This window comes from Lepisma saccharinum, chromosome 16, assembly GCF_977018435.1.
Source record: "Lepisma saccharinum chromosome 16, izLepSacc3.1, whole genome shotgun sequence".
Classification (NCBI taxonomy): Eukaryota; Metazoa; Arthropoda; class Insecta; order Zygentoma; family Lepismatidae; genus Lepisma; species Lepisma saccharinum.
In genome coordinates, this window is record NC_139244.1 from 55990780 (window position 1) to 56017371 (window position 26592).

The 26592-nt window shown below is 36.7% G+C and overlaps 1 protein-coding gene across 3 annotated transcripts in view; it reads left to right on the forward strand.

Moving 5' to 3' along the window:
- Window positions 1–23543, forward strand: part of LOC146000491 (putative acetylcholine receptor chaperone) — a 53933-nt gene extending 30390 nt beyond the window's left edge. For 2 of the 3 annotated variants that reach the window (XM_083138211.1, XM_083138212.1), the window contains 2 exons: window positions 8052–8158; window positions 21588–23543. In XM_083138211.1, the coding sequence (XP_082994337.1) occupies window positions 8052–8158; window positions 21588–21704 (224 nt within the window). In that variant the 3' untranslated portion in view covers window positions 21705–23543. Of the gene's footprint in view, window positions 1–8051; window positions 8159–14535; window positions 14715–21587 lie in introns of those variants that run through there. The other variant, XM_083138213.1, reaches the window with a different exon arrangement.
- Window positions 23544–26592: the final 3049 nt, after the last annotated feature.

The window sequence follows — 26592 nt, forward strand, 5'->3', positions numbered from 1 at the left end:
GATTCATTCCATGCATGGTCGGCTATTTTCGACCTATCTACGTGGCTTGTAAATTTAATAGTGGCAACACTGTTGATACACCATGAAATGGAACCGGTGCTTCTCACTTATACCACATGCTAGTTTCGTACCTAGGCTACCTCCCAGTAAAGACTCTTCCTTCCAACACTAGGTGTATGCGCAGTGACGAGAGGAATAGAGTATCATTGGAGTTGGTGGTCTAAAGCTGTGTAGTTAGAACCCCACTAATGCGAAAATTCTGGTGATTCTTGCCGTACCTCTAGGAAAGACTGTTAGTGTGCTGTATTACTGTTCTTTTTTGGAACATGGCCTGTGACCTGCTTTGCGAAAGAAGAGGGGACACTTTCTGCTGAATCCTCCTGTTATTTTGCAGGACAATGCTCGGGCGCATGTAGCACAACTGATTTGTTAGCTTGATGGGGCTGGCAGATGCTCTGCTCTACCAGTCCCTGTAACTTTGATTTGATCCCTAAGATGAAGCTTCCAAACTGTTGCAGAGATTCTTCAGGCTCCATTCAAACCTTCAACAGAACAGGTACTGCTACAGAAATACTACGACTTCTACATCGCTGGCAACGGTTGTACACAATGCTGGTGACTACATCGAAGGGCTATAAAAGTTTCAGAGGTATCTCATTTGTATTATTTGAGAGTAAATAGTTGCCACTATTAAACTTCCAACCCACGTATTTCACCTTTCCCTGCGTGTTGTTGGTGTTCATCTATCCTCTTCTGTAGAGGGTGTCTAGATTCTCCTATATAAACTTGCCCACATTCGCATGGTATGGCGTACATGCAGTTTTTGCTGCCTTGTATATTTCTTAGTGTCTTCTTACTGCTGAATGATGTTCTAAGTTGGATTTTTCAACCAAGACTGCTTGCTTATCTTTTCTGATAACTCAGAGAGGCATGCTATGCCTTTTGAGACAGTTTTTTTTTTATCTTCCTCTTTTGTCTGCTTGTCTGTTTGGAGCCATCTAATTGCAACCATGTGGATAGGTGGTGATTAGTAGTGCCCTGATTCGTGTGTAATTACATATTCTATTTCTTTCTAGATACATACATTGAATAGGTAAATGTCAACGAATTATATAACTGACATGATTCTGCATAACTTTTATGCTACATATTTTACATATTTGCTAATTTACTTTACATAAAACAACTATTTCGGTAATTTTTCCCTATCTTTAACCTTTTCCCTATATTTTCGATCCCTGAAACATGATGAGGAAAATGTAGCTCATGTGATGTCATTGAGATGCATAGTGCTTACGGTCACATAAAATAGACTGCCAAGTCGAAAGACAGGCTGAAGACAAAAAAAAAGTAAAAGATATGGAAACTGTTATTTATTGAAAGATGCTTGAGTTACTCCCCCCCCCTTTCACCCTCTGGTTCCATATTTTTGTTTCACTTTTAGGTTTAGGCAAAGCATCTTTATAAACTTGACATCGGTGGATAAGAAAGCTACTTTCTTGTACGTTTGTACAAAAAGTACAAAAGTAGTGCTTACTGTAGACTCTTTATTTTGCAATTTGTTTCGAAATTTACAAAGAGCTCTCGTACATATTTACATATTCTACAATAATTTGCGATGTGAAAAGTAATTAATAGTTGACGAAATTGGTTTCTTACATATGTACACATTGCTGTACTTTTTCTGAGTTCATAAATTTGATACAAATTTTAATTTGAACAATTTATGTCCTTAAAATTATGTTGAATATGTTCAAATAATATAAATATCCAGCAGAATTCTTGAAATTGCTTGAATACTCTACTATTATTAATATTACATATTCTTTAATACTACATATTTAGGTACATATTTTATCAATTATTGTACTTTGATATTACATATCTAGTCTAGTGATTAGATGAAGTTGAAGGAGAGATTCTCACAAAGAACATCCCAGGCTGGATCTAGAATGGGATCAAAAGCTGTCCACTTAACACTAGAACTGTGGTGAAAATTTCCACCCTAGATTTACGTAGTTTTGACATTTCGATCATTTTTTTGTCGTAATAACACACGTTTATTTTCTACATACACTTGAAACGCAGAACATGTTTTGGTATGATATCTACATCACACTTTTTCATAAGCCCCCTTACTCTGTTGATTTTTAGTTTTTGTAACATATATCTTCCTGATATTGATTTTTTATTAGCGTAGTCATTGTTATATTTTGATAACTTTATATGATATAATAATGTACAGGTATTTTCTACTTCCCCCCTTCCCCCCACACTAAATTTCCACAAGCCACTCGCATGATATTGCTCTCTTAGTAGCAATTGTTTGTTTCCTACACATGATCCACACACCTTTTCTCAAGCTGCACGCTGCTCTGGAGCTGTCTTCTTATTTGTTCTACCTGCTTGACATTGCATTGTTTAGTCCTCTTCTTCGTATTGTTGCTGATTTCTGCTTCATCAGTTCTCTTTCCTTTATTTATCGTTCATTCTTCAGAAAGCCTTCTCCCAGCTTCCAAATGAAAGTCTTTCCATGGGAGCTCCAGTGACCTGAGTGTAAAGAATGTGTTCATCCGGAATATTATAAAAGGCATGCACTGTCCATCAATGACAAGTGGCTTTAGGGGTGTATTTCTTTGAATTATGATCAAAGACATCCACACCGATTGTTGTCACATTGTAGAATCGGATTGTCGCTGCCTCCACTTCAATCTGTCGATGAAATGAGTTGAGAACAATGACATTTGTATCCCACTTTTCTTGATAAACTGTCTTGTTACATTATCTTCATTGTTGACACCTCCCTGCAAAACCCTGTTCATTGTGCTGACGATTGTGGTATTCTCTAACATCTTCCTGCTAGTTTTGGGGGAGGTGAGGAAATTGTGTATGGTCACATTTTGACCTTGGCTGAGAAATGGTTCCACCAGACCAAGCAGCGCATGGTCTCCTAAGGGCATTCCTACAGGATGATTTCCATATTTTCCTATGCAAGAGAAGGCACTACAGACATTTTTTTGTAACATCAGTCGCAACCCAGAGTTTGAGGCCTAACTTATCAGATTTGTTGCAGATAAATTTTGTAAAATGACAATGCATTTGTTGGGAAGCAGCTCTTGTTTCGTTAGTAACATTTTACCTAGGCAGCAAGCAGCTCTTGCAGTTCTCTATGGACTGGTTCCACAGTTGAGACACCAGATGAAACTTGTCTGCCTTCATCCGCTCTATTCCTTTTCTCATCAAGTCACAAAAGTATCTGGATCTTCAGAAATCGATCCTAGAGACGATCCTCCATTTCGGAGACCACAAGTCTGCCACGGATATGCCTCTAGTGCAATAGGCACCTCATATATACGAGGGCTACTATTTATATTTTGAGCCTTGGCAACACTGATTGAAGTTAGGCGCGATTTGACGTTTGCACGGAATCGTCTGGCATTATTGACCATAACGTACTTCAAATGTTTTGTCAATAGCTTGATTTGTGTTGTTTATGTTGCCTTGGAGATTCCGCGACAACAATAGAATGGAATTAACTCGTGAACATTTTTGTACGATGATTTTTTACGATTTTCGACGTGGATTATCAAGACAAGAGTGCATCGATCAACTTACTTCCACATTTGGCGATGAAGCTCCATCCTTTGCCACTGTGAAACGCTGGTATAACGAATTTAATCGTGGCCGCCATTCGCTCACCGACGAGATTCGCAAAGGTCGTCCAAAATCAGTTGTTGTTCAAGAAAACATTGATGCTGTGCAAAACCCAATACTGCAAGATCGTCATGTGACATACTGTGAGATTGAGGCAACCATAGGCATTAGTTCCACCAGCATATATAAAATATTACATGATCATTTAGCTGTGAGAAAGGTATGTTCTCGTTGGATCCCCCACAATTTGACAAAAACTCAAAAAGACGCTTGCGTCAATTGGTGCAAACAAATGCTCAATAAATACAATCGTGGTGCTTCAAAAGACGTATATAAGATTGTAACAGGTGACGAATCATGGATATATGCATATGAGCCGGAACGTAAACAGCAGTCGACTGTATGCATGTTTCAAGATGAACCCAATCCAACAAAAGTTGTTCGCGCTCGAAGCACATCGAAACAAATGGTCGCCTGTTTTTTCGGGAAAACTGGTCATGTGGCAACTGTGCCTTTAGAAGAACGTAGAACGGTCAACTCTGAATGGTACACAACAATTTGTTTGCCAGAGGTCTTCGCTCAAATACGGAAAACAAAGAAATGCCGTCGCATCATTCTTCATCAAGACAATGCCAGCTGTCACACATCTCGTCTAACAACCAACTTTATGAACAGTCAAAAAATCGAATTGATGGGTCATCCGCTGTACAGTCCTGATTTGGCACCCAATGACTTCTTCTTGTTCCCGAATGTCAAGAATAAATTGCGTGGACAACGATTTTCGTCGGCGGAAGACACCGTTGATGCGTTCAAAAACCATATTATGGAGGTGTCTCAAGAAGATTGGAAAAACTGCTTTGACAAATGGTTCGAACGAATGCAAAAGTGTATTGACCATAAAGGAGAATACTTCGAAAAACAGTAAAGCAGTTTTCAATGCCAAATTCCTGTTTTTTCATTGTTAGGCTCAAAATATAAATAGTGACCCTCCTATGAGAGCTATTTATACCTCCAACTCTTCAAGTGCATTTGTCCAGTCATCAGTCGTTAGTTGGTGGTGTACTTCTATGTGAGGACATCTTTGAATGAGACAAGATGGACTCGTTGAACAGAAGAAAGCACTTGAAGTATCTCATTTGATAATTCACCATTGGTAGGGTCATCTTGTTTTTTTTGCTGGTCAAATTTCGTCTACTCTGGTCTTTCAGGGGTTCGCAAAATTACTGTGCAACATGCTTACAGAATCTAATCCCGGAAATGGTGTAGAATTCAACGTTTCTATTTATTTTGCACGGATATGTGTGGAGATCTGGATTTTATGATTACATAACAAATATTTTAATATTCTGATGTAATTCTTGACTATTTTAAAACAAAACTCTGTTAAATTGATATGCATATGATTAAAGTGAAATACTTATAAAAAGAACACCCCTTACACTGTGTTTTTTGTTAGTGTTTAAGTACAGTACTGCTAATGTGAGTAAAGTGTATGGTGTATTATTCATATTGATTTTGGCATTTTGTTGAACAGACAAAATAACTTTTTAAGAGGTACATACTTTGTCAGTCATACATAATGTTTTTATTTTGTAGTTCTTTTGAAATTACTGTTCATTCTAATAATACATTATTTCTTTGACTATGTATATTTTATGATTGCAGTCACACTAATTAGGGAATGACTGTGATGTTTTGGCTAGCTTATCCTATTCTATTCCATCTGAATGGTGTAATGATCATCTTTGTTCAATTGCAGGTAATAATAGGGTGATAACAATAGCCACTTCTTCATGATGGAACTGGAATTCTCTGTGTGCAACGAAGTAAAGATTCTGTGTGTTATAATAAATTTATTTTCAGAAATTGAGTGCCACGTCACAGGTGTGATTGCTTTATATACATTCCTATTCACATAAAATGATATTCACTTTAACTGTACTGAATGTGCCACTTCATCTGACCAGGATTCACAATATTCACTCTGCAAGGAAAATATTGTTACTATGAGGAGTAGTCCAAATATAAGTTTTGCCGTATTGTCGTAGGTGATGTACAAATTAGGAGAACAACACCACCAGCAGTTACGAGCAGTCACCTATCTCCAATATGCAACATTTGGTCTGCAGGGCTTATATTTCCTATGCACAAAAGAGGCTGAAACAAGCAAGACCGCAGTGAGGTAACCATATATTCTTTATGGTGGCAGTCATCATGACAGACTTGTGTTACAGATGTGGACAAAAGATCAAGTGACAGTGGTGGTATTCCCTGAATGAGTGCATTGCAAGTGTACCGAAGTGACTCATTTAGATTTATGATCTGAACATGACGTCAAAGCAAATGGTGTGATGACAGTGACATTAGTTTCTTGAAGGGCATGAGAGTGCACCAGACCAGTTCCAACCTGGAAGACAGTTGGTATTGGTTCAATGATTCACATGAACTAATACCAACTGATGGATTACCGTGGATAAGATAACTTCAGTTTTGGACAATGACCATGCTCAAGATCAACCACATAATCGATAGCATCCTGGGCTATTGCAAAGTGAAATTGTGATGGGTGCTGTGACAACTGACTTTGATCACAAAGTATTCAGACCCCTAAGAATTGCCATTAGTCATCTCTTCTGTACAAGCAGGATTGTGATACCATTTAACAAAATAGGGTATGCTTTATCAGGTCTGCTTCTTGATGACAACATGAGACCCATCATGGCGGTGACAACAGCAATACATTCGACAATGGTTCTGATGCAAATGCCTGCCTCTCACCTCCTTATTTCTGACATGGCATCCAGTGACTTTCACTTCTTCCCAGCTTTGAAGGAGGTACTGGCTGCAATCATGGTGTGAAAAATGCTATCAAGAAATTTGTTCATGTGCAGGATATGGACTTTTACAAGGTGGTGGTCAGATTAAAAGTACACCATTAACTAAAGAAATTCATATCCACGGTATACCCTGAACACCGTGTACATTTATGAGAGGAACTTCTTCATCCTGATACATTGGTACGTACAAGTACTTTGACGACAGTGGAGACTGGATTGAAAAATATGCCAGTTTTTATCTCCTAGTCCATAATGCCATTTATCACCAAAATGCTCATTCCTTCTGCCAATGGAAAACTTGTTTTGGGACCACTCCTCATCTGAGTGTGTGTGTGTGTGTACACTAAGCTGTGTTTTGAATGTACACTATGTTTGTTGTGGTACGATGGTAATTTCAGGTACAGTGCAAAGTTCATTGAAATTTATACATATAGAATTTTGTGTAAATGGAAAATACTCATAATTACCACACAGTATGATTATAAATGTGTATAAAATATATACAGTATATGCTAGTACAACAAACTTCATGAATTAGCATTACATCATCGTATGATTTAGTATTTTTAAAATAAAACATTTAATTTTAAGTATTTTATTCAGGCCTTGCTGCTGTGTATATAGACACACAAACATTTAAAATATTACATTGTAGATAAAATGAATTCACTGTTTTGAGTGTTCATGCACTCTCACACAAAAGGATTTATTTACATTACACCTTTCTCTCACCAAACATAAGTTTCTTATTCTATTTGCACCTTTTAGAGTGTAACGTGTTTATTGAAATTATATTAGAACCTTTTAATGTGAAAAGTGTAAGATATCATGTTCTTTTCAATAGAAGCCACACAAAAGAAGGAATTCTCTTACCAGAATTTGTGCAGTCAATTAGTTGCAAATGTTGCCATCTCTCAGTGGTCAGATATATTGAGCGGTCACAATCTTGCCACTGAAGGTACTATGTTCCTGGCTCAGTCATGGCTTATTCTTTTAGGCCATTTCAGGTAACCTTCATTCTCATCATGTTTAGTGCATCAGTTCACAGAAAGTGACATAAAAGAGGAAAGATTCAAACATAAAGTCCATTACATATCTTGTATCTCAATTTGTGCTGCTATCCATCTTCTCAAGTGTTCTGATTTTGTTAAATATATATGTATACCTGGGTTCGATACCCTGTGGAGGCACATAGTGGTTCGGATCCCACTTGAAACATTAGGTCCATTCCCGATTAGCATTACTCTGCATAAAGTGGATTTAAAACACAAAATCAATCAATCAATTTATTAAATATATGTTGATCTAATGATAGGCTTTATCATATCACTCCTACAAATGCCAAATCTTTTTTTTATGGGATTTTTCAACAGCTTGCCATCCAAAGACAAGGGGTGATGAATTTTATTGTGGGTGAAGTCTAAATATCGTTAGATGCTTCAGTTGCTCTGTAGTACTGTATTTTTTTTTTTTTTTTTTTCACGTCTTGTGACTAAAATTTTGTCTTCTTTGCACTTGCAATTTCTCAGATACCTAACTAATCTATTGATTCCTTTTCAGGGAAAGCGAAGCAGATAGCAAACATAATTCTTGTTGTGTTGATGATGATGGCTGTGTACTCACATTATATGGTTAATGATAAATTTGAAAGGATTGCACCAGCACTAGTAAGTAAAGGCAACAGGTGGATTTTTATTGTAGTTCTAGCGACAAAGAACATTTCATGTTGTTCAGTTAGTCTTTGTTATAAAAAGAGTTGCAAAAAAGCCAGCTTTTTTGCATGGACTGTTTTTTCCGATGGAAAGCCGGCTTTTTTGGGAAGAAAACTGAAATTTTGGCTGTTTTGGCTTTTTACCAATTACAGCTAACCTATTTCACTTGAAGTTACTGTTATGAGTTTACATGTTTGTAGTGACATATTTTACAACTAGCTAAAATAATGTACATGATGTAGTAGCCAAAAGACAGATATTGGCCAATCCCAGTGGACACATATTGCATAGTGGTTAAGATACAATTTAAACCCTAGCTAACTGGGGAGGGGGGGGGGATCTTGCAGGCCTACCACCATCTTTTTTTTAGATCTTTCAACTATTTTAAAATAATAAATTACATAGTTTCCTAGGATGTTCCCAATATTTCTTTATTACTTTTGTTGTTCATAAAAACATAAATGAAATGTAATTAGGAGACAAAATGCACTTGGTGGGCATATCAGGTGCCATCTTTGAATGTGTCTTATTCAAGACACTCATGCCAGTGACAGTGTACAATTGGTTGGTAATGATAGTAATTATTATTTTTAATAAACAAATACACTTCTGCAAACTAAAAAGCATTAATAAAAAATTATTAAGGATTTTGTGAGTTTTAGTGAATGATAAAATATATGTGAGACACATGCAATAATTGGTTATTATTTTTTATTAATGATAGTAATTTTTGTAATTATTATAATTAATAAATAACTGCTTATGTAATCAGCAAAGAAAGCAGTGATTCAATAATAAAATGGTTTCTTGAATCTTAGTGATAAAAAAAGAGGGTGGGCCTGTGAGACCCCGGTATGTAAGTTTCTCGTATGGCAGGGGTAAGCTAGGGTTCAAACTAAACGTATTGTCTGATTAGCACATCTGACGATGAAATAGACTTAAAACAAGCTTTTACATGTTTGTGTATCAATTTAAATGTAATAAAATATGAAACAAATGTTAATATCAAAATATTCGATGTTTCGGGACAATTAAAAATCTTTACTGTTCAGAGCGCATAATGCAGAAGTATACGTATTATGTGAATTTGTGCATATATCTTTAACAGAGCTTTCAGACGGAAGCGACACATGGCTCTTGGAAACTAACCCTTAGAAGTAAATGCAACCTTTCGAACCAAAGCAACATAAGCTGCAAGTGTCACTTGTCACTTGGCCTGTACAGTTTTCTCAGACCGAAGCAACAAGTGACACTTGTCGGTCTGAATTTTCGCCATACTTAACAAGATTGTTAGTTACTTCATCAGATTAAAATTTAATTTAGCCTGTAAATCACAGAAAACAAATTGCAAGTACTGTCCGAAAAAATTATAGCGTTCTGATAGAAGGTTCCTTTTATAATCATCCAAGGCATGACGACTAATTTAAATCTAATTTTATATTTGACAGCAAGTTTATACATAATTGAACTATGATTATGCCATAGTTGATATATTAATATTAATTGAGGGTGCATATTAATTTCCATATAAACTTTAAAGATCAGAAATATATTTATAAGTGTAATGTTTGGATTCCGGGCATAGACTTGTAAGAAATAAATTTACTGAGCTGTGGTCTCACAAAGGTTGAGAACCACTGCAACAAGCAACCAAAATAACAGTTGGGCTGAAAAGTTCGTAGGCTAACATAGTAAAAAAATATTTTTTTGACATTCGATTTTATTATTCAATATAGTTGCCTTCGAGGGCGATACAACGATTATAGCGGTCATACAATTTTTCGATGCCATTTTTATAGTACGATTTCACTTTAGCCTCAAAATAGGCCTCAGTTTCGGCGATTACCTCTTCATCAGTGCTAAATTTCTTTCCAGCGAGCATTCTTTTAAGGTCTGCAAACAGGTAAAAGTCACTGGGGGCCATCTGGAGAATATGGTAGATGGGGAAGCAATTTGTAGTCTAATTCATATAATTTTGCCATCGTTTTCATTTATTTGTGACACGGTGCATTGTCTTGATGAAACAGAACTTTTTTCTTCTTCAAATGGGGCCGTTTTTTCGTGATTTCATCCTTTAAACGCTCCAACAATGCTATGTAATAATCTCAGCTATCTCGATCAACTTTACTTTACGATCATTTAAAATTATTTTGTGGACTTTTTTGATGTTTTCGTCGGTAACAGCCTCTTTGGCGCGTCCACTGCGTGCATCGTCTTCGATGCTCATTTCGCCTCGTTTAAATTTAGCAAACCACTTCTCAACGGTTGATTTTCTTTGTGCAGAGTCCGAATAATGTTTATCAAGCCAAGCCTTGGCTTCAACAGTATTTTTTTTCACCAAAAAGCAATGCTTTATTAACACACGAAATTCTTTTTTATTCATTTTTTCACAATAACAAAAGCTGCTTCACTCACAATGCTATATCTCACGAACTAATTATCCGGCAGCTGTGAAATTTATACACGTATCTTTTGAAGGTTAGTACTAAGTAAAAACCACATGGATTTAATTCTAGTAACGCCATCTATGAGTCAGCCTACGAACTTTTCAGCCCAACTGTTACATCACTAGTTGGTTCGTGACCAGGTTTAGTGGCCATTTAACCAAATTACCAGGTGTATAAGCTTAAATCTGCTGTTTGCTCATAGATGGCGTTAGTGAGCGTATGAAGCTACCATGGGCACGCCATACCTGGTGTTTGTATGAGTTGGACATCTGCCAACACGAATCAGTGCAAATCGTCAGCACGTGCAGACAACAACAGATAGTGTTCCTGTGGTAAGCATGTCTAGTTTTGTGCCAGAAAAAGAGCATATGCGGGAAGCTCTGCTTTTCTGCTTCCATTTGAAGAAATCGGCTGCCAAATCGCATCGAATGCTTGTGGAGGCCTATGGTGACAGTGCTGTATCGGAAACAACGTGCAGGGATTGGTTTCGTCGGTTCAAAGACGGCAATTTTGACCTGAGCAACAAGATGCGTGAAAATCGGCCCAGGAAGGTTGAGGACCATCAATTGCAGGCTCTTTTGGACGAGGACGATACCCAAACGCAAAAGATGCTTGCCGAGCAATTGGGTGTTACTCAAGCAGCCATTTCCATGCATCTACGTGCCATGGGAAAGGTTCAAAAGATCGGAAAATGGGTGCCGCATGAATTGACCGATCGGCAGCTGGAGAGACACCAAAACACATGCGAAATCTTACTTGCCAGACAAAAAAGAAAGTCTTTCCTGCATCCGATTGTGTCTGGCGATGAAAAGAGGATATATTTCGAGAATCCTAAACGCAAGAAATCGTGGGTTGATCCCAGCCAACCATCAACATCTTCCTCGAGAACAAATCGCTTCGGCCGGAAGACGATGCTGTGTGTTTGGTGGGATCAACAGGGTATCGTCTACTTTGAGCTGTTGAAACCTGGTGAAACTGTCACTGCCCACCGCTACCACCAACAACTGATCAAATTGCACCGTGCTCTGTGTGATAAAAGGCCGGATTATCAACAAAGACATGACAAGCTGATTTTCCTCCACGACAACGCCCCATCGCACAAGTTAAGACTGGTCCAAAACTACTTGGAGACACGCAACTGGGAGGTGCTACCCCATCCCGCCTATTCACCAGACCTGGCCCCTTCCGACTACCACCTGTTTTCGTCGATGGGCCACGCCCTCGCTGAGCAGCACTTCGATTCGTATGCAGACGTCTGAACATGGCTTGATGAGTGGTTTGCCTCGAAAGAGAAGGACTTTTTTGGCGTGGTATCCACAAATTGCCCGAGAGGTGGGCAAAATGTGTAGTTCGCGACGGCAAGTACTTTGAATAAATTTATTGTTGCTTTCTATGAACAAATCATGTGTTTTTCTGACTACAAAACAGCAGATTTAAGCTTATACACCTGGTATACATAATGTACTAGAAAGCCAAAATACAAGTAATTTTACTGAACACAAAATTTAATGTAGAGATTTAATACTAGATTTTCAAAAGGTAGAGAAGTATTTTCTCTTTTGCTTCATGTACGTGTTCAAATAACAAATTCAAACATTGAAAATCATATCATACTATTAGGTTCTATTAAAAACACATACAAAACAACTCTAGTTATGTACATATGTTTATACTACATAGATATATTTAATAAGCCTACGGAATTTGAAGATAACACTTGGAAAGAACCACCCATTCAAAAAAGCCAGCTTTCTTGAAAACACTGTTTATGTCTAGCTACAAATTTTATATTGTAAATTGTATTTTATATTTTGAAATGAGTGTCTATTTTACAGTAGGGAGATAAACAAAAACCATGGAACAGGAAAAATATTGCCAACTCCCGTATTTTCATTGATTTGAGACACTTTTGTGAAAAAGAAAATGAAACAAAAGCCCAACCAAAAAAAAAAACTGAAAAAACTCCACTTTTTATCCAAAGAAGCCAGTTTTTTTCAAACCGCTTCCAACTCTAGTTATGAAATAATTTAAAGAATACAGTACTTTGTTTTGTATGATTATTCAAGATATCTGTGATCTCTTTCAAGTTCTTGTCACAAAATGAATGTGTTCATTTGTGAATTGAAGTTGGAATGGATCTTGTGGAGATTTTGAAATGACTTGAGGAAAATCCAACAAAGGAGTTATTTCTAAATGAACATATACAGAAAATAGTTTATAGCAAAGCCTTTCTTTGATTTCTGCCGTTGTTATTCAGCAACACCAATATAAATAATTCTTTCTTGTTGACTTGAACTTCTAGAAGATTTAATCCTGTATCCTTTGAATTCAATAACAGTAAAGTACCTTTAATTGTAGTTCAGTAACAGCTTTGGCTCAAGATCTATGTGACTACAATTGTAAATATTGGACCCTTTATATGAGTTGAGTAACATATAGTTTTTTAAAACCAGATGCTTCAAAGCCTTACTCTGTCTTGTCCTTAGTTATTGTGCACATGAAATCATAAACTTCGTCGTTGCCTTTTATTAAAGGGGTCCCATGTTCAGTACTCAGTGGAGGCACATAGTGGTTTGGATCCCACTTTAAACTGTAGGTTCAGTCCTGATTAGCCTGTGTGTGCATAAAGTGGACTTAAAACAATAATTTAAACAAATCATGGACTTGTGGACGGATACTCATTCATTAACGAAATAACAGGAACTGAAATTATGTTCCAGGCCACTGACCAATCCCCTGAGACAAATAAAGTATTGGAAGTGTCGGAATGAAAGAATAACAGTGTTAAAACATCCAGACTCATACAACATGAATTAACAACCACTGTCTATTTCTGTATGATGGGAAAAATCAGGATCATATCAGCTTTGGCACAGGAAAAATAATTAATACAAAGAGTAAAGTTAAAAGATCTATGAGATCGTTTCTAATTATAATTTCATTTAACATAATTCATTTTATATAATAAAATTGTACCTCTCTTTTTAGTTGAAAATACTTTTTCTCTGAAATGGCTAACTAGTGCACGCACGCTAGTACCTTTGCCCCTACCACTACACAAAGTCCCATCCGATACTCAATTTTCCAAGCCGCATCCTGTCCTTGGTAGTGTGCTCGGCAACCATTCCAGTTACATTTCTTATATGCAGTAGTAGGGACCTCACACTTCAGCTATTGTGTATAGCTAGGGTGAAGAGAGTGAGATGATAAACTGCTTAGAGACTCCTAGTATTCACCTATTATTCACCATAGAATGCCAAGTGTTGCTAACAAGCGATACTAATTTCCAACACACACATAAAGCTGTAATGTACCACATTGGCATACTAATATGATGCCACACAGGCACAGAGGGTTGTGTATTGGTAGATTTTTACTTTCTTATGTAGATATGATCCACTTTTGTTGTGGGATGAGTGTGCCTGAGAGCTTCTTGAGCTAGACAACAATAGAAACAGTTTCGTGGCATGCAGGGGAATGACACTCGTGTCAGCTTCATGGAAGATAGTTCACTCAGAGAACCTGTATGGGACTTATAAGCTGAGAGTCTCTCTAAGAATAGACATATAAGGCATGGAGAAGATGAAAACCATCAGGTAATTATATTGTGTATTGCCATGTGGATCAGAGAAAGAACACATACCATCAATTTATGTAGGAAAATCTCAGGTATGGAAATAATTCAAGTGGGGCTATGTATATATTTCCTTGATTTTCAAGAGTACCTGCAAAAACTGTAGTTAAAAATTAACATCCACATTTCTAGCATCCAGTCATCCAATCAGTAGTGTCATTTTGTGACAGCTTTGGAATGATGTGGTGCCATTACAAATGCAGCATGTAATGGTAGTGCCTTTGTACTTAACTCTCCTTTGCATGTTGCAGGTGAACCAAATGGTGCTGGTATACCTGTTAGTTGTCCAACGGCGATATAGATAGTGGAACAAGCAAAGGAGAACATTTCGTTGTATGAATTTACACACAAAGACATGTTTACTGCCTCTGCAGACACAAGAAACATTCAGGAGACGTCTGGGTCAAGTGTCCTGGATGTTAGGAAGTGTCGGCTGGTTATTACAGTGTAGTACTGGGTTTTACAGTGACTAACATTTGTGCAAGATCTCACTGTTCAGACCAGATTTGAACCATTCCACTATCAGCGCTTGCAGAAACTTGACTTTGTGTAAATCTTTTATTGCTCAGGAATTGTCTTCATTCTTTCTGGCACTCACACTTGCTTCCCTGATAAGCAGTGACAGATGGTGAAAAGTGATTTTGTTCTGCAATTTTAAAGGGAATATTAGACTGATTGACTTAACTAGAACTGTAGTGTGACCTCCAAACTAAACATTTCTTTGTGTGCAGTGAGATTGCACTGTATCGTATTACAGTGCCCAATGAGACAGTTGCTGTTCATGGGATGATGTCAGGCATGTGCAGTAATTTGCTACAGACATTTCCAGAAGCTCTCAGACCAAAGCAACAAGTGACGAGCTACCTAGGACAAGAAACATGCAGGTTTCACACTGAGGTGACAAGTAACACGGGCCCTTTCAGTCTTTAAAATAGTATTCCCCCATACGTGCATGGCCAATAAACTGAGGCAACACGATGCATGCTACGTGGTCTGTTAGGAAAGTAATGAGACTGGCAACACTGTGCACGAACCGGCAACGCTGCTGCCCCCACCTTCACACGGCAGGTAGGTGAATGCTTGCCGTTGACTCAGTACAAGTTTCAACTTGCTACAGTTGCTACACGATTGTTGAGAGCATCTGACGTGAAGTTGTGTTTGTGAGGTGCATTACGAAAATGGACTGGCAAAAGTTTGAACAAAGTTGTGCCATCAAATTTTGTGTTAAGCTTGGCGAATCTGCCACTGTGACTTATGAAAAGTTACAAAGGGCTTATGGAGAACATACACTATCTAGGGCACAAGTGTTCAGATGGCAGAAGTCCTTTTTAGAAGGCCGAGAACAAGTGGAAGACGAACCTTGTGCGGGAAGACCTTCAACCTCAAAAACGGATGACAATGTAGAAAGAGTGAGGTCTCTTGTGAGGTCAGATCGTCGATTGATGGTGAGAATGATCAGTAGTGAGTTAAATTTGAACGTGTACCGAATGAAGTCCTTGCAAGACCCAGGAAAAGGGTTGCACGTGTGCGACCAGACATTGCACGCACTTGGATGCTGCACCACGACAATGCAGCATGTCACACGGCAGTCTCCATCAATGAATTTTTGGCAAAAAAAAAGCATTCCTGTGGTTTCTCAGCCCCCTTATTCGCTGGATCTCAGTCCCTGTGACTTTTTGACTCAAAAACCACTTGAAAGGATGCCATTTTGATACTTTGGACAATATCCAGAAGAGCGTAACCGACGAGCTAAAAGGTATTCCAGCAGAAGCCTTCCAGCACTGCTACGAACAGTGGAAACAACGCCTCCATCGCTGTGTAGCTGCCTAAGGGAACTATTTTGAAGGGGATAACCTTGATTTGTAAAAATAATAAAATTCATCGTTTACAGAAAATCAGTCTCATTACTTTCCTAACAGACCACGTATTCAGAAAATGGCCCAGTTTGAGTGACATTGTAAGTGACATGCAGGTTGCTTTGGTGTGAAAGTTTATATAGTTAAAATTGAAACTGAACGTACCTGAAAGAGAGGACATGCCAAGGCCCTTAGTCCTTATAAAGAAGCTTAAGTAGAAAAACTGTTTATCACATCTAGTATGAGGAAACCAAGAGTACATTGAAACTGAAGCGAATCAGATGACTTGAAGTTGAGGCTTGAATATGAATTACAGTGATACCTTCCTGACATGTTGGATTCTACCAACAGCAGTAAACACATTCTGTCGTATGGAAAGGCTAGATCTTCTTGCTACTTCCTACAAATAAAGGCAGAAAAATGAAGAGGAAGTCATGTGTAAGTCGAAATATAGAAACTGGCAAGGTGCCAAAAGGGGGGGGGGGGAGGCAAAGACAGTACATTTCCCTTTGTAGATAAGATTTAGCATAGTGCCGTGGCAAAAACTGGAGGGGGGGGGGGCAACAGCCCCCTCTAATCGCCGCCACTGTTGATCAGCAATAAATGGACTGATCAGAAAATTCAAAGCAGCTTACAACTATTTAAGTCAGAACTAATAGTAGTTGTAAAGAGTTTTTGAAATTTGCACAAGATAAAAAATGCTTAGTTTTGCAGCATCAGTGGACAAATACATATAGATTAGGATAAAGAAACATGTAAAAATTTATCCTGTATTGTGACCTGTACATTACAGACAATGTAAATTAATTCAATTTGTTTAATACTATCCAATGCATGAACATTTGCTGAAGTAATGCAGAGATGCTAAAAATAGGCACAATTTGTTGAGACTAAATCTTCTTTAAATGCAATGTCAAAAGCTGAAAATCTCCTTAAATTTAAGGCTGAAAGTTGGTCACCCTACTGATTACTGATATAATTACCAATCTAATATAAAATGACGAAACCTGAGGGATTCTTATTACAGGCTGGTGCAAATTATATCTACCAATGTCAATTAACAACCCTGTCCAAATGCAGGCATGCGTGCACAGAAATCTCCCATGGCTAGGGAGCTGCAAACCATGGAACGTTGGCCAGTTCAGACATGAATTTCAGCAGTGGAGGCATTCATCCGAACAGTTTTCATCCAGGAGATGCAGTGGACAGCATGAACTCACACTATATTTCCTGGCATACTGATGCAGCTTCTCCAACCTGAAGACTGGATTCTGCACACTGCCTTTAATTCTCCATTGTCTGATGGGCCAGTGGCAACTCTCGTGGACCATCATCGCAGTCCCTGCTTCATCTCCTGTACAGATGAATGCCTTCACTGCCACAATTTATGTCTCAACATTCTATGGCACACTGATTGCAAACCTTGCATCTGCCTAAAAATGGGAGATTCCTGCATGTGCATACCTGTAGTCAGATAGGCTTACCAATTGAAATTGGTGGATACAATGTGTACCATCCTGTAAATGTTAACATGGATCTGACAAGTTTTGCTATAGAAAGAGAAGTTTGTTTGACATTTTTTGAGAAAACTGGGGAAAATGAATTTTACTTTTGGATTCATAAAAACAAGTGCAAAATGGCTAATTGTGTACTGATTTATCAGCAATTTTATCCATGTACCAGTGTTGCCTTCATCACCAATATCAATTATTGATTAATCTTAACATCCTTACTAAAAGTTTTAAATCTTAAATAAGACAATTTATTCTGAGTAATTATCTGCAACTGCAGTATTCATCTTATTAATAGTGAAATAATTTATATTTGTTTTATTTTCTTGATCTTTAGATGTTGCACATGAAAATAATGCATTTATTCTTACCATTTTTTTAAAAAAATGTTATATTTAAATTGTCATCTAAATTATGCATACAGATTAATTTGATATAGCAATATTGCATTGGTTGAGCCACATCAAAATATGGTAAGCCTAGAGTAGAATATAGTCAATTTCTCTAAAGAATTCATGAGATAAAACAAGACCTTCAGTCATATACAGTCACAAGACTTATCAGGGTTTCAATATTGTGCCATGGATGTAATAAAACAAGGCTTAAATTTTGGCTGTGTGTTAAAAAGGGAAATAGTATAATGTGAATGTACCATTAAAAAGCACTTATCTCTATTCCCATTAGCCTCCCCAATAGGGTAGTGGTAAAGTCGTTGCCTTGTAACCAAGGGGTCCCAGGTTCAGTACCCGGTGGAGGCACATATTGGTTTGGATCCTACTTTAAACTGTAGGTCCAGTCCTAATTAGCCTATCTGTGCATAAAAGTGGACTTAAAACTCAAACATCATCATTGCTATTCCCATTCACACTAAAATCATCCTCACTTCCCCATAGTACATCCCAGTAACTGTCTTTTGCAGGCTAACGAGGCTCTGGTGCCTGGACCTGTGGCCAGTATAATCCTCTGTAGGGTCGTATTGCCCTGTGTTTGTCGTTGTGTGGGTCAAGTGCCACTTTGCAGCCACAGCTTTTAACTAGGGTGTGGAGATTTTATCATCAGAGACAGTACAGCTTTAGTTGTTGTTAGTAGTCTATGACAATATTAGTTTGATAAATTGATTGAGAAAGATTTTAAGACATATTTTTTTCTTGTTAGGGTTGTGTCTTCCATTTTGTTTTAGTGATGGGGATAAATAGCCTGTACGCTGACATGCCCATAATTTTAAAATCAATCAACCAGATGTTACAATTGAAGTTTCTTAGTTACAAATCACAGAAATGCATGGCACCAGCAAATTTTACCACAGTGATAATTTTCGTTAACCCTTTTTCATTGAATGTGATATCTAAAGTGCATCTGACGGTGCCACGTGCTAAATATCAAAATACATATTTACTTATTTTCACCAAAATATGGAGTTAAATATGGACTTAAAATTGTAAAAATTTACATTTTTAATATTATAAGACACTACAAGAACTACATAAAATACAGTATGCTTACATTGACATTAATTGTAAAACAGCACAAAATGGGTTTTCATTTTCTGTTTCCAAAACAATGAATAACAAAATTTTGTTGTAAGTGTTCGAACATAAATTTCCTTCTGTTGTCTGTTAAAATGGATTTATATTGACTAAAACTGCATTCAGTATCACAAGAAGTAATGGTAGTGTATTTCAAACTTTTCAGTTTCAAGAAATTTACCCTACTCTTTCGGTCACACAGGGACGTAGTTATTGCACGAATATCGAGTATATGTTGAGAAATGTTCTAAAATAAGGAAATAATATGTAACAATAACTAAAATATGTCAAATATGAGCCAAAACCTAATATATGTAAAGATATGGAAAATGAAAATGAATTTTTCGAGTCTACATGCCATGATGTCCAAAGATAATAAAAAATATAACTGATTTCGGCTTCAAATAAATATGTATTTACAGATAGATCCATTCATTGGTCATTACCTTCGAGTTATTGGGGGGAGATATGCTTTTATAATACTGCTACGCGAACAGAGACAATTAGCATTACATTTGCCCATGTTTCCCACAGTCCACTATCAGTGCCCAACACACAGAACCATCTGACCAGAAAATATCCTTCAGAAAGGTTGGTACGTGTGATGAGGTATCAGTAAACACTATTCTGCTGACGCAACCCAGATTTACCATCATTGCAAATTAGTTTTTGACAGTGCAATTTAAGAAGAGTGACAATTTAATTCCTAGAATGCACTGTTAGTGAAAATATTTTGTATGCCCATTCGAAATAAGTTAGTTAGTTACTTAGATGATGTTGCAATCTCTGGAAAAATGTCCCTGGAATTCCTAGCGTTTCTTTGCCAATTGATACTAGATATCTATAAAACTTTGTTTTTCATGGCAGTTTTTTTTATTATTATTATTTATGGAAAGAACGAAAAGCCCCACAGCCACAAGCAGCTTAAGTTAAGGTTGAAGATATAATTGCCGGACCCTGTGGCTGAGTGGTTATCACAACGTGCTGCAACTCCAAGGGTCCCGGGTTTGAATCCCGCTCGGGCATGGTTGTTTGTGAATGTCCATTCATCAATTTCATCACTCATCCCCATCTTCGCAAATTAGCCAAGAGGCACAAAAACGAGAAGTAAAATAAAATAAATGAATTGAAGATATAATTTGGTAATTGACTTCTTTTAACCAATAAATTTTAATTATTGACATCATCATAATCAAAGCATTGTCATGGTGATGTCAGTAGTAACAATAGCTTTATTTAGCATCAAACACCTGCTGGCTCAGAGTGATAAGTGCCACCAAAGTTCTTGGATTCTTGACCGTGCCTGAGCATTCTTTGCGAGTGCCCATTCCAATTTCATCTGATCATCCTCATCATTGCAATTAGGTGGCACAAAAGCAACATAAAATAACAAGAATAGAAATGCACACCACTTGACCCTTGTTATAGCAACAAAATTAAGAGAAACAATGACAACTTTCAGGTCTCGGCAGATATTCCAACTATGGGCTTTCTAGTTGATCGATCGTTGCAATAGTGTAGACAAAAGTAAAAATAGTGCCACAGAAACATATTAAAGGAAATAATGTCTTAATAATATCAACGATAAATCTGTTGTGAACTAACTACAATTACAACTGTGACTAATTTCAATTTAAAAAATGACATGGAAATACATAATTATGTGAATTTTTGCCCATCAATCACATGCAATCCTCAGTCCAACTAATGTGTCTGTATTTCTGCTTTTGGCTTTTATTTCTCACTCCACTGCACACCATTTTTAGCAGCTCTAGAATTTTTCTTGCACTCTTGCCAATTTTTACACAATTTAGTGTTAATACAATACTCATTTTCTTGCGAAAACTGTCTCCCAGTTTTTTCTTGTCTAGGCTAATATTCACATTTGTAGTTTATGCATGCACCACTTGTTTCTTCTGCATCATCATAGTCAACATTACCATATTTGCTGACACATTTTTGAGGAAGAACCTTTATCACTGAATATTATAATTAATTTACAATATTTCAAATATAAAGTAATATGTATGCCTACTTTCAACAAATATCTTAACCCAGAGCTAAATGAAGAGTCACTTGAAACCTCTTCTAAATCAGACTGCATCCTCATGCAACAAATTGTCCTCTGTACCATCCAGTGCATTACTAATGCCACACTTCGTAAATGGTTTGACCACCATCATAGTTTTCACAGCATTCCATAAACCTTTGACCCATTCACAAACATCCTTCTTCTTCATGGTGTAACCTGAGTATTGGCACATATTCAGACAACTTTTTAAAGGGAAAAAGGTGCATCTTGTACTCTGGCAAATACGGTATGTGGTTCTTCTGGTAATAAAATTGTCACGCTTCATATTAATTGACTTCTATTCAAGTAATTGATCCATCTTTTCTTTCTTTTCCAAAGGTCTTCTTCTTCATGTTAACGTGCAGACTTGTTGTTGACTGGCAGCTTCGTAGGAAAGAGCTTGCGAAGGCAGAGGCTGCTGCTGCGGCTGAAGACAAACTTGACAAACAAGATTAAAACCTGTAATCGAACTGACACACAACTTACTTTTGAAGAATCTCATATGATTCGCGCAGCTCAAATTCACCCACAATTGGGAGTCCTACTTGTTTTTTTTTCCTCGAAAGAATGAACACGAAAATTTGAAGATACTTTGAGGCAGCTAACGTGGAACAAGAATTAATTTATTTCTTTGACTTATTTTGTTCCTTGATGTTTCGTTGGCTTCTTAACATAGAGGAATAAGGATTTATGTCCATTGTGTATCTCTGTACAAAAAGTTTTTACATGTATTGTCATTGTACATAATCATTATCATGCTTATCTGACAAAGACAGTTAACAAAGGTGTATTGTGAATACATCTCGAAGAAGTGATATTGAGTCTACAAGGTTTATTTGCTTAAGCAATATGAAAATCATATTGTTCAGCTTGTGTTTTAGTCTCGACGGAATAATTTTAAGATGCGACGTAAGAGTTTGACCTGCTAAGCAGGAATTGTTCAAATTGTGAACCAAATTATAATAGGTAACCACTACTACCGTAGGTCATAATTTTTTGCTGATTTCTTTGTTGCAATGTTTTGAACACTGATAACAAGCATGATATTCTGGTCTAACTTTTGTTTTTTAATTGTGTTATATGTGAAAAATTTTAAACATGCAAGTTGAAAGCTTTCATCTTAGTATATACATGCTGTTTAATTTTTATTCGAAATTCATTATATGAAGAGACAGGGTAGATGTTTTTATTGTGATAGTGTAAATTATTATGCAATACTTGGTCTTCAAATTAAATTTTTATTATTATAACTATCATTATTAATAAGTTTGATGTGCAAACTTTTAAATTTGAAAATACAAAATATGCATATATTTACTGGAGGACTTAACAAGTTATATTGAGGCAATCAGTAGGTTTCAGTGACCATGTAATTCTTACAAATAGTTTGTTGAAAGCAAATAAACAAATATTGTTACGTTAGTATTAACATTGTAGAGAATGAATCGTAGTGTTATATAAGAAAGAGAAATGAAGTAAATAAGGTAAATTACTTGCACAATAGCCCTTATTTATCTGTTTTGGTTTGACAAAAATATTCTTCCTTTACCTTGATTACCAACCCGATACCAGATTCACCTTTGACCTGAAATATTTTAAGGAGACTAATTTTCTCTTATTAAAAAATATATTTTGTTTCATTAGTTATTTTGTTTAAATATGCAACTATATGATCTTCCAATTTGCACCTTGTTTTCAATATTTATTGTGTGTTACTACTGCATAAGAGAATAATTGAATGTTCGTGTCCTGGAGTAATGTGGTTTGCTGTTATTCAGATGTGAATTTTCAGAGATTTTTATACTTCAAAATACTCATTTGCACTATTAAACTTTTTCTTCACAAGTCGTCATTGAGGTTGTGTTTCTTCATTGTTGTACCTCAGTAAATTAAATGTATTATGTTATACCTAGTCATGAATTCATGGAGATTTTTAGCTTCACCACTTGAGGTACAAATGTATTTGTTAGTCAGAAGATAAGTGCTGTATGTAGGCGAACAGCTGTGATACAAACTGCAACAAGAACATACACACTTACACCTAGTACAACTTTGTTACAGTCACTGCCATGTGTTGAATTCTTCTTTGTGTTGTTACTTCTGTATGGCATGTTACGTTTATGTTGTTTTTGGGTCTCACAACCAAATAGACTTTTATTCTTGTCATTATTTACCATAGTTCTTTTCCTCTAGTATTTATTTAGCTTTTTTCAGTTAGATATGTTTTCAGCTTATTAGTTTTTAAAAATATGTATTTTTTTTGTTTGAAAGTTAAATAAATTAGCATCAAATTATTTTTTTTTGTTCTGTAGTTTTTTTTCTTTCTAGTGCATGAAAGATTTCAAGAGTAGACATATCTTACAATACTAACATGTCCTAAGATAATGTGACTAAAGATTACTAATGTGCACCTGAGACGTGATTCACAAGATTTTGAACAAACCCTTTCGGCAACAAAAAAATAAATTAATACTGTATTGACCTGAAAATAAGTTGCACTTTTTATCCAAATATCAACTGTGAAAAGTTAAGTGTGGTTTATATTTGTGACTTTGGCGGTACCCTTGACCCTCATACCCCCTTAAGAAAGTGAAAGATTTGCATGGTTTATGGAGATTTTGTTGTTTATGAACATTTTCAGTTGATTTTAGCTCTTGGAAATGTGTTATTGTGAAGTAAAGTAAGTGTGTTACGTTAGCGTGTTACGAGGTTTAATAAAACAAAAACATGCAAAGGAAGAAATTTAATTACCTCTGTGGCTGTTCATATGTACATTCAGCTACTTCTCAACATAGTTCCCATAGTTGTCTAGACACTTGTCATAGCGGTAGATGAGCTTTCGTAGACCCTCATCAAAGAAATCTGCCGCCAGGTCAGACAGCCAATCCGCCACGGTCTGTTTGGCTTCATCGGCGCTGTTGAATCGCTTCCCAGCAAGGAAAGTGTTCAAGTGGAGGAATAGGTGATAATCGCTAGTTCCTTGAGAGAGTTGCAATACACGGCTGCATTAACTGTTTGTCCATTCGGCAGAAACACTGTCAAATGGCGGTTGACTCGTATCGTGCACCAATAAGTCCGTTATGATTGAGGGGCGTCCTTATCGTGGTTGTCATGAACATTCGTGTGAATGGCCTTAAACAGACGTATCCACTTACGCACCTTGCCTTCAATAATGAAATTCTCACCATACACCTCACTTAACTGGCGATAAATGTCTGCCGCTTTCACATTTTTCGCAGTCAATAACCTGATCACTGATCGTATCTCACACTCGGTGGGATTTTCAATCACCTGCACCACTTCCATTGTACACCACAACAACGCCAAGCGTTTCACAATGTGCAAATGGCATCTGTTTACATGCAAGGCATGTTGGTAACTAATGCACATGCGCCAAATGGCCCCTAATTAAAAAATAAACCTCGTACTTTACTGTGTAGCAGAACAGCCCAAAGGCTTCCTGCAACTGAATATAGCACCCAAAACGACTTCCTACAACAGCAGCTATAATTTTACGTAGTTAGGTTAGGATTGGTACTGATAGTTATTTTCTACTTGTTCTTTCGCTATTTTAGTGTGCATACAAACAGTTTTTACTAACAAAAAACTGCAATAATGCTCCGAAATTGCAGGTTTTTACTTATGTGGGCCATTCTTTGGGATCAAATATCTCCGTTATTTGTGCTTTCCTAACACTGGAACCACTTTTACATTACGTAAAACATTGAAGTCTGTCGATTAAAAAAAATCAACTTAATTCTCGAGGGGTACAGTAGGTCAACGGCCCCACTTCGGCTTTTATAACATTTCACCATATCGTATGGTGTTTAAAAATGGTGCTTATTTCTAATTTTAAAATGTTTAAATAGTAGGGCACTGAAAATGTTGCTCACTTTGAAAAGTCCAAAATGCAAGCTTGAAGTATGGTCTTGTTGAAAGTGACGCCACCTAGTGCAGTTCGAAAACAACAATTAAACAAACAATCTAGCTCATAGCTTGCAGCATGCGTGATTGCAGTCTTCGTTACTAGATTTGTGCACTTGTTTGATATGAAAAAAACTGGAAAGTCAGCCAGATGTTGGTTGTAGTTCTTCTAATCTGTGTAAGAAATTTCTAAAATGCTATGATTTCTATAGTGAAAAACAGTGTGTTTAAAATGCAGGAAAATCATTTTTTTTTAGTTTTATCTACCGATCGTATTTTCCGCTGCAGTCAAAGTGCAATTAGAAAGATTTCCACTTCCAGTCCAAGACTGAACTGCGAAACTATTTTTGAAAGATGTTTGCTTCAAGTATGTTCTTACATATTTCGGACACAGCTGTGTTTGTATACTGTATGTTAACAAAATGTTGGTTTATTTGTTACTACTGAAGTTAATAATGATTGATACTGTGCCTAACAAGAAATGTGTTGAAGGACAATTCTATAGGTACACATTGTTTTCCAAACAATAGATACATACAAGATGATTCAAAAGTCACCATACATAGCATATATAACAAACAAAGCAGTTTTGTGGTTACAGAATATATTCAATATGACCCCCCCTTTGTACAGTCACGGACAGTTCTGGGTTGTAATGAATGCATTGACTTTGAATGGAATCATTACAACCTAGCAGCGTCCGTGACTGTACATGTCAATGCGTTTCACCCACTTAGCTTACGTAGGAACACAAATTCGTGTATCCAATCATACATCCTCCTGAAAGAAACAACAGTAAGTGTACTATCTAGGGTGACTTTTGAAACACCCTGTAGAATAAAATTGCTACTGGTAAATTTTCTTCTCAATCTGTCTATTGTCTTTTTCTTGTCCCCCTTGAAACTTTTAAGTGTGCAGCTTATTTTTTGGGCCAATACGATATATTTTTAAAAATGTTTAAAATTAACTGTTCAAGTAAGGTAAAAAGTTTATTTGAAAAAAAATTCTATGAAGTGAAGCTTTCATGTGTAAACTTAGTCACACTATCTTGGAACTTTCTAAAGGTTAGTGTACGAGAGCACAGAAGTTGCCTAATATAGTTTTATAATGACTTGAGGTAAGTACTGCTTCCATTACTTAATACCAGATATAAGGTATAAGAAGGAGCAAAATAAACATTTTCTTGAAACGTCAGTTTAATTTTCCTCGTACAGAATCATTGCAAAATTTCAACCTACCCAAGTGAAGACTTCTACAGTGAGCACAGGACTGTCCCAAGAATAGTTTTTGCAAAATAACATGTTAAAAAAAAGGCACCAATTATGAACATAAAAAAAATGTAAATTCATATAATTTCCTGAAATTTTTCTCATGTCGGAGAAATTTACCTTTGCTGGAGTAACTGGGAAATTACTGTAGG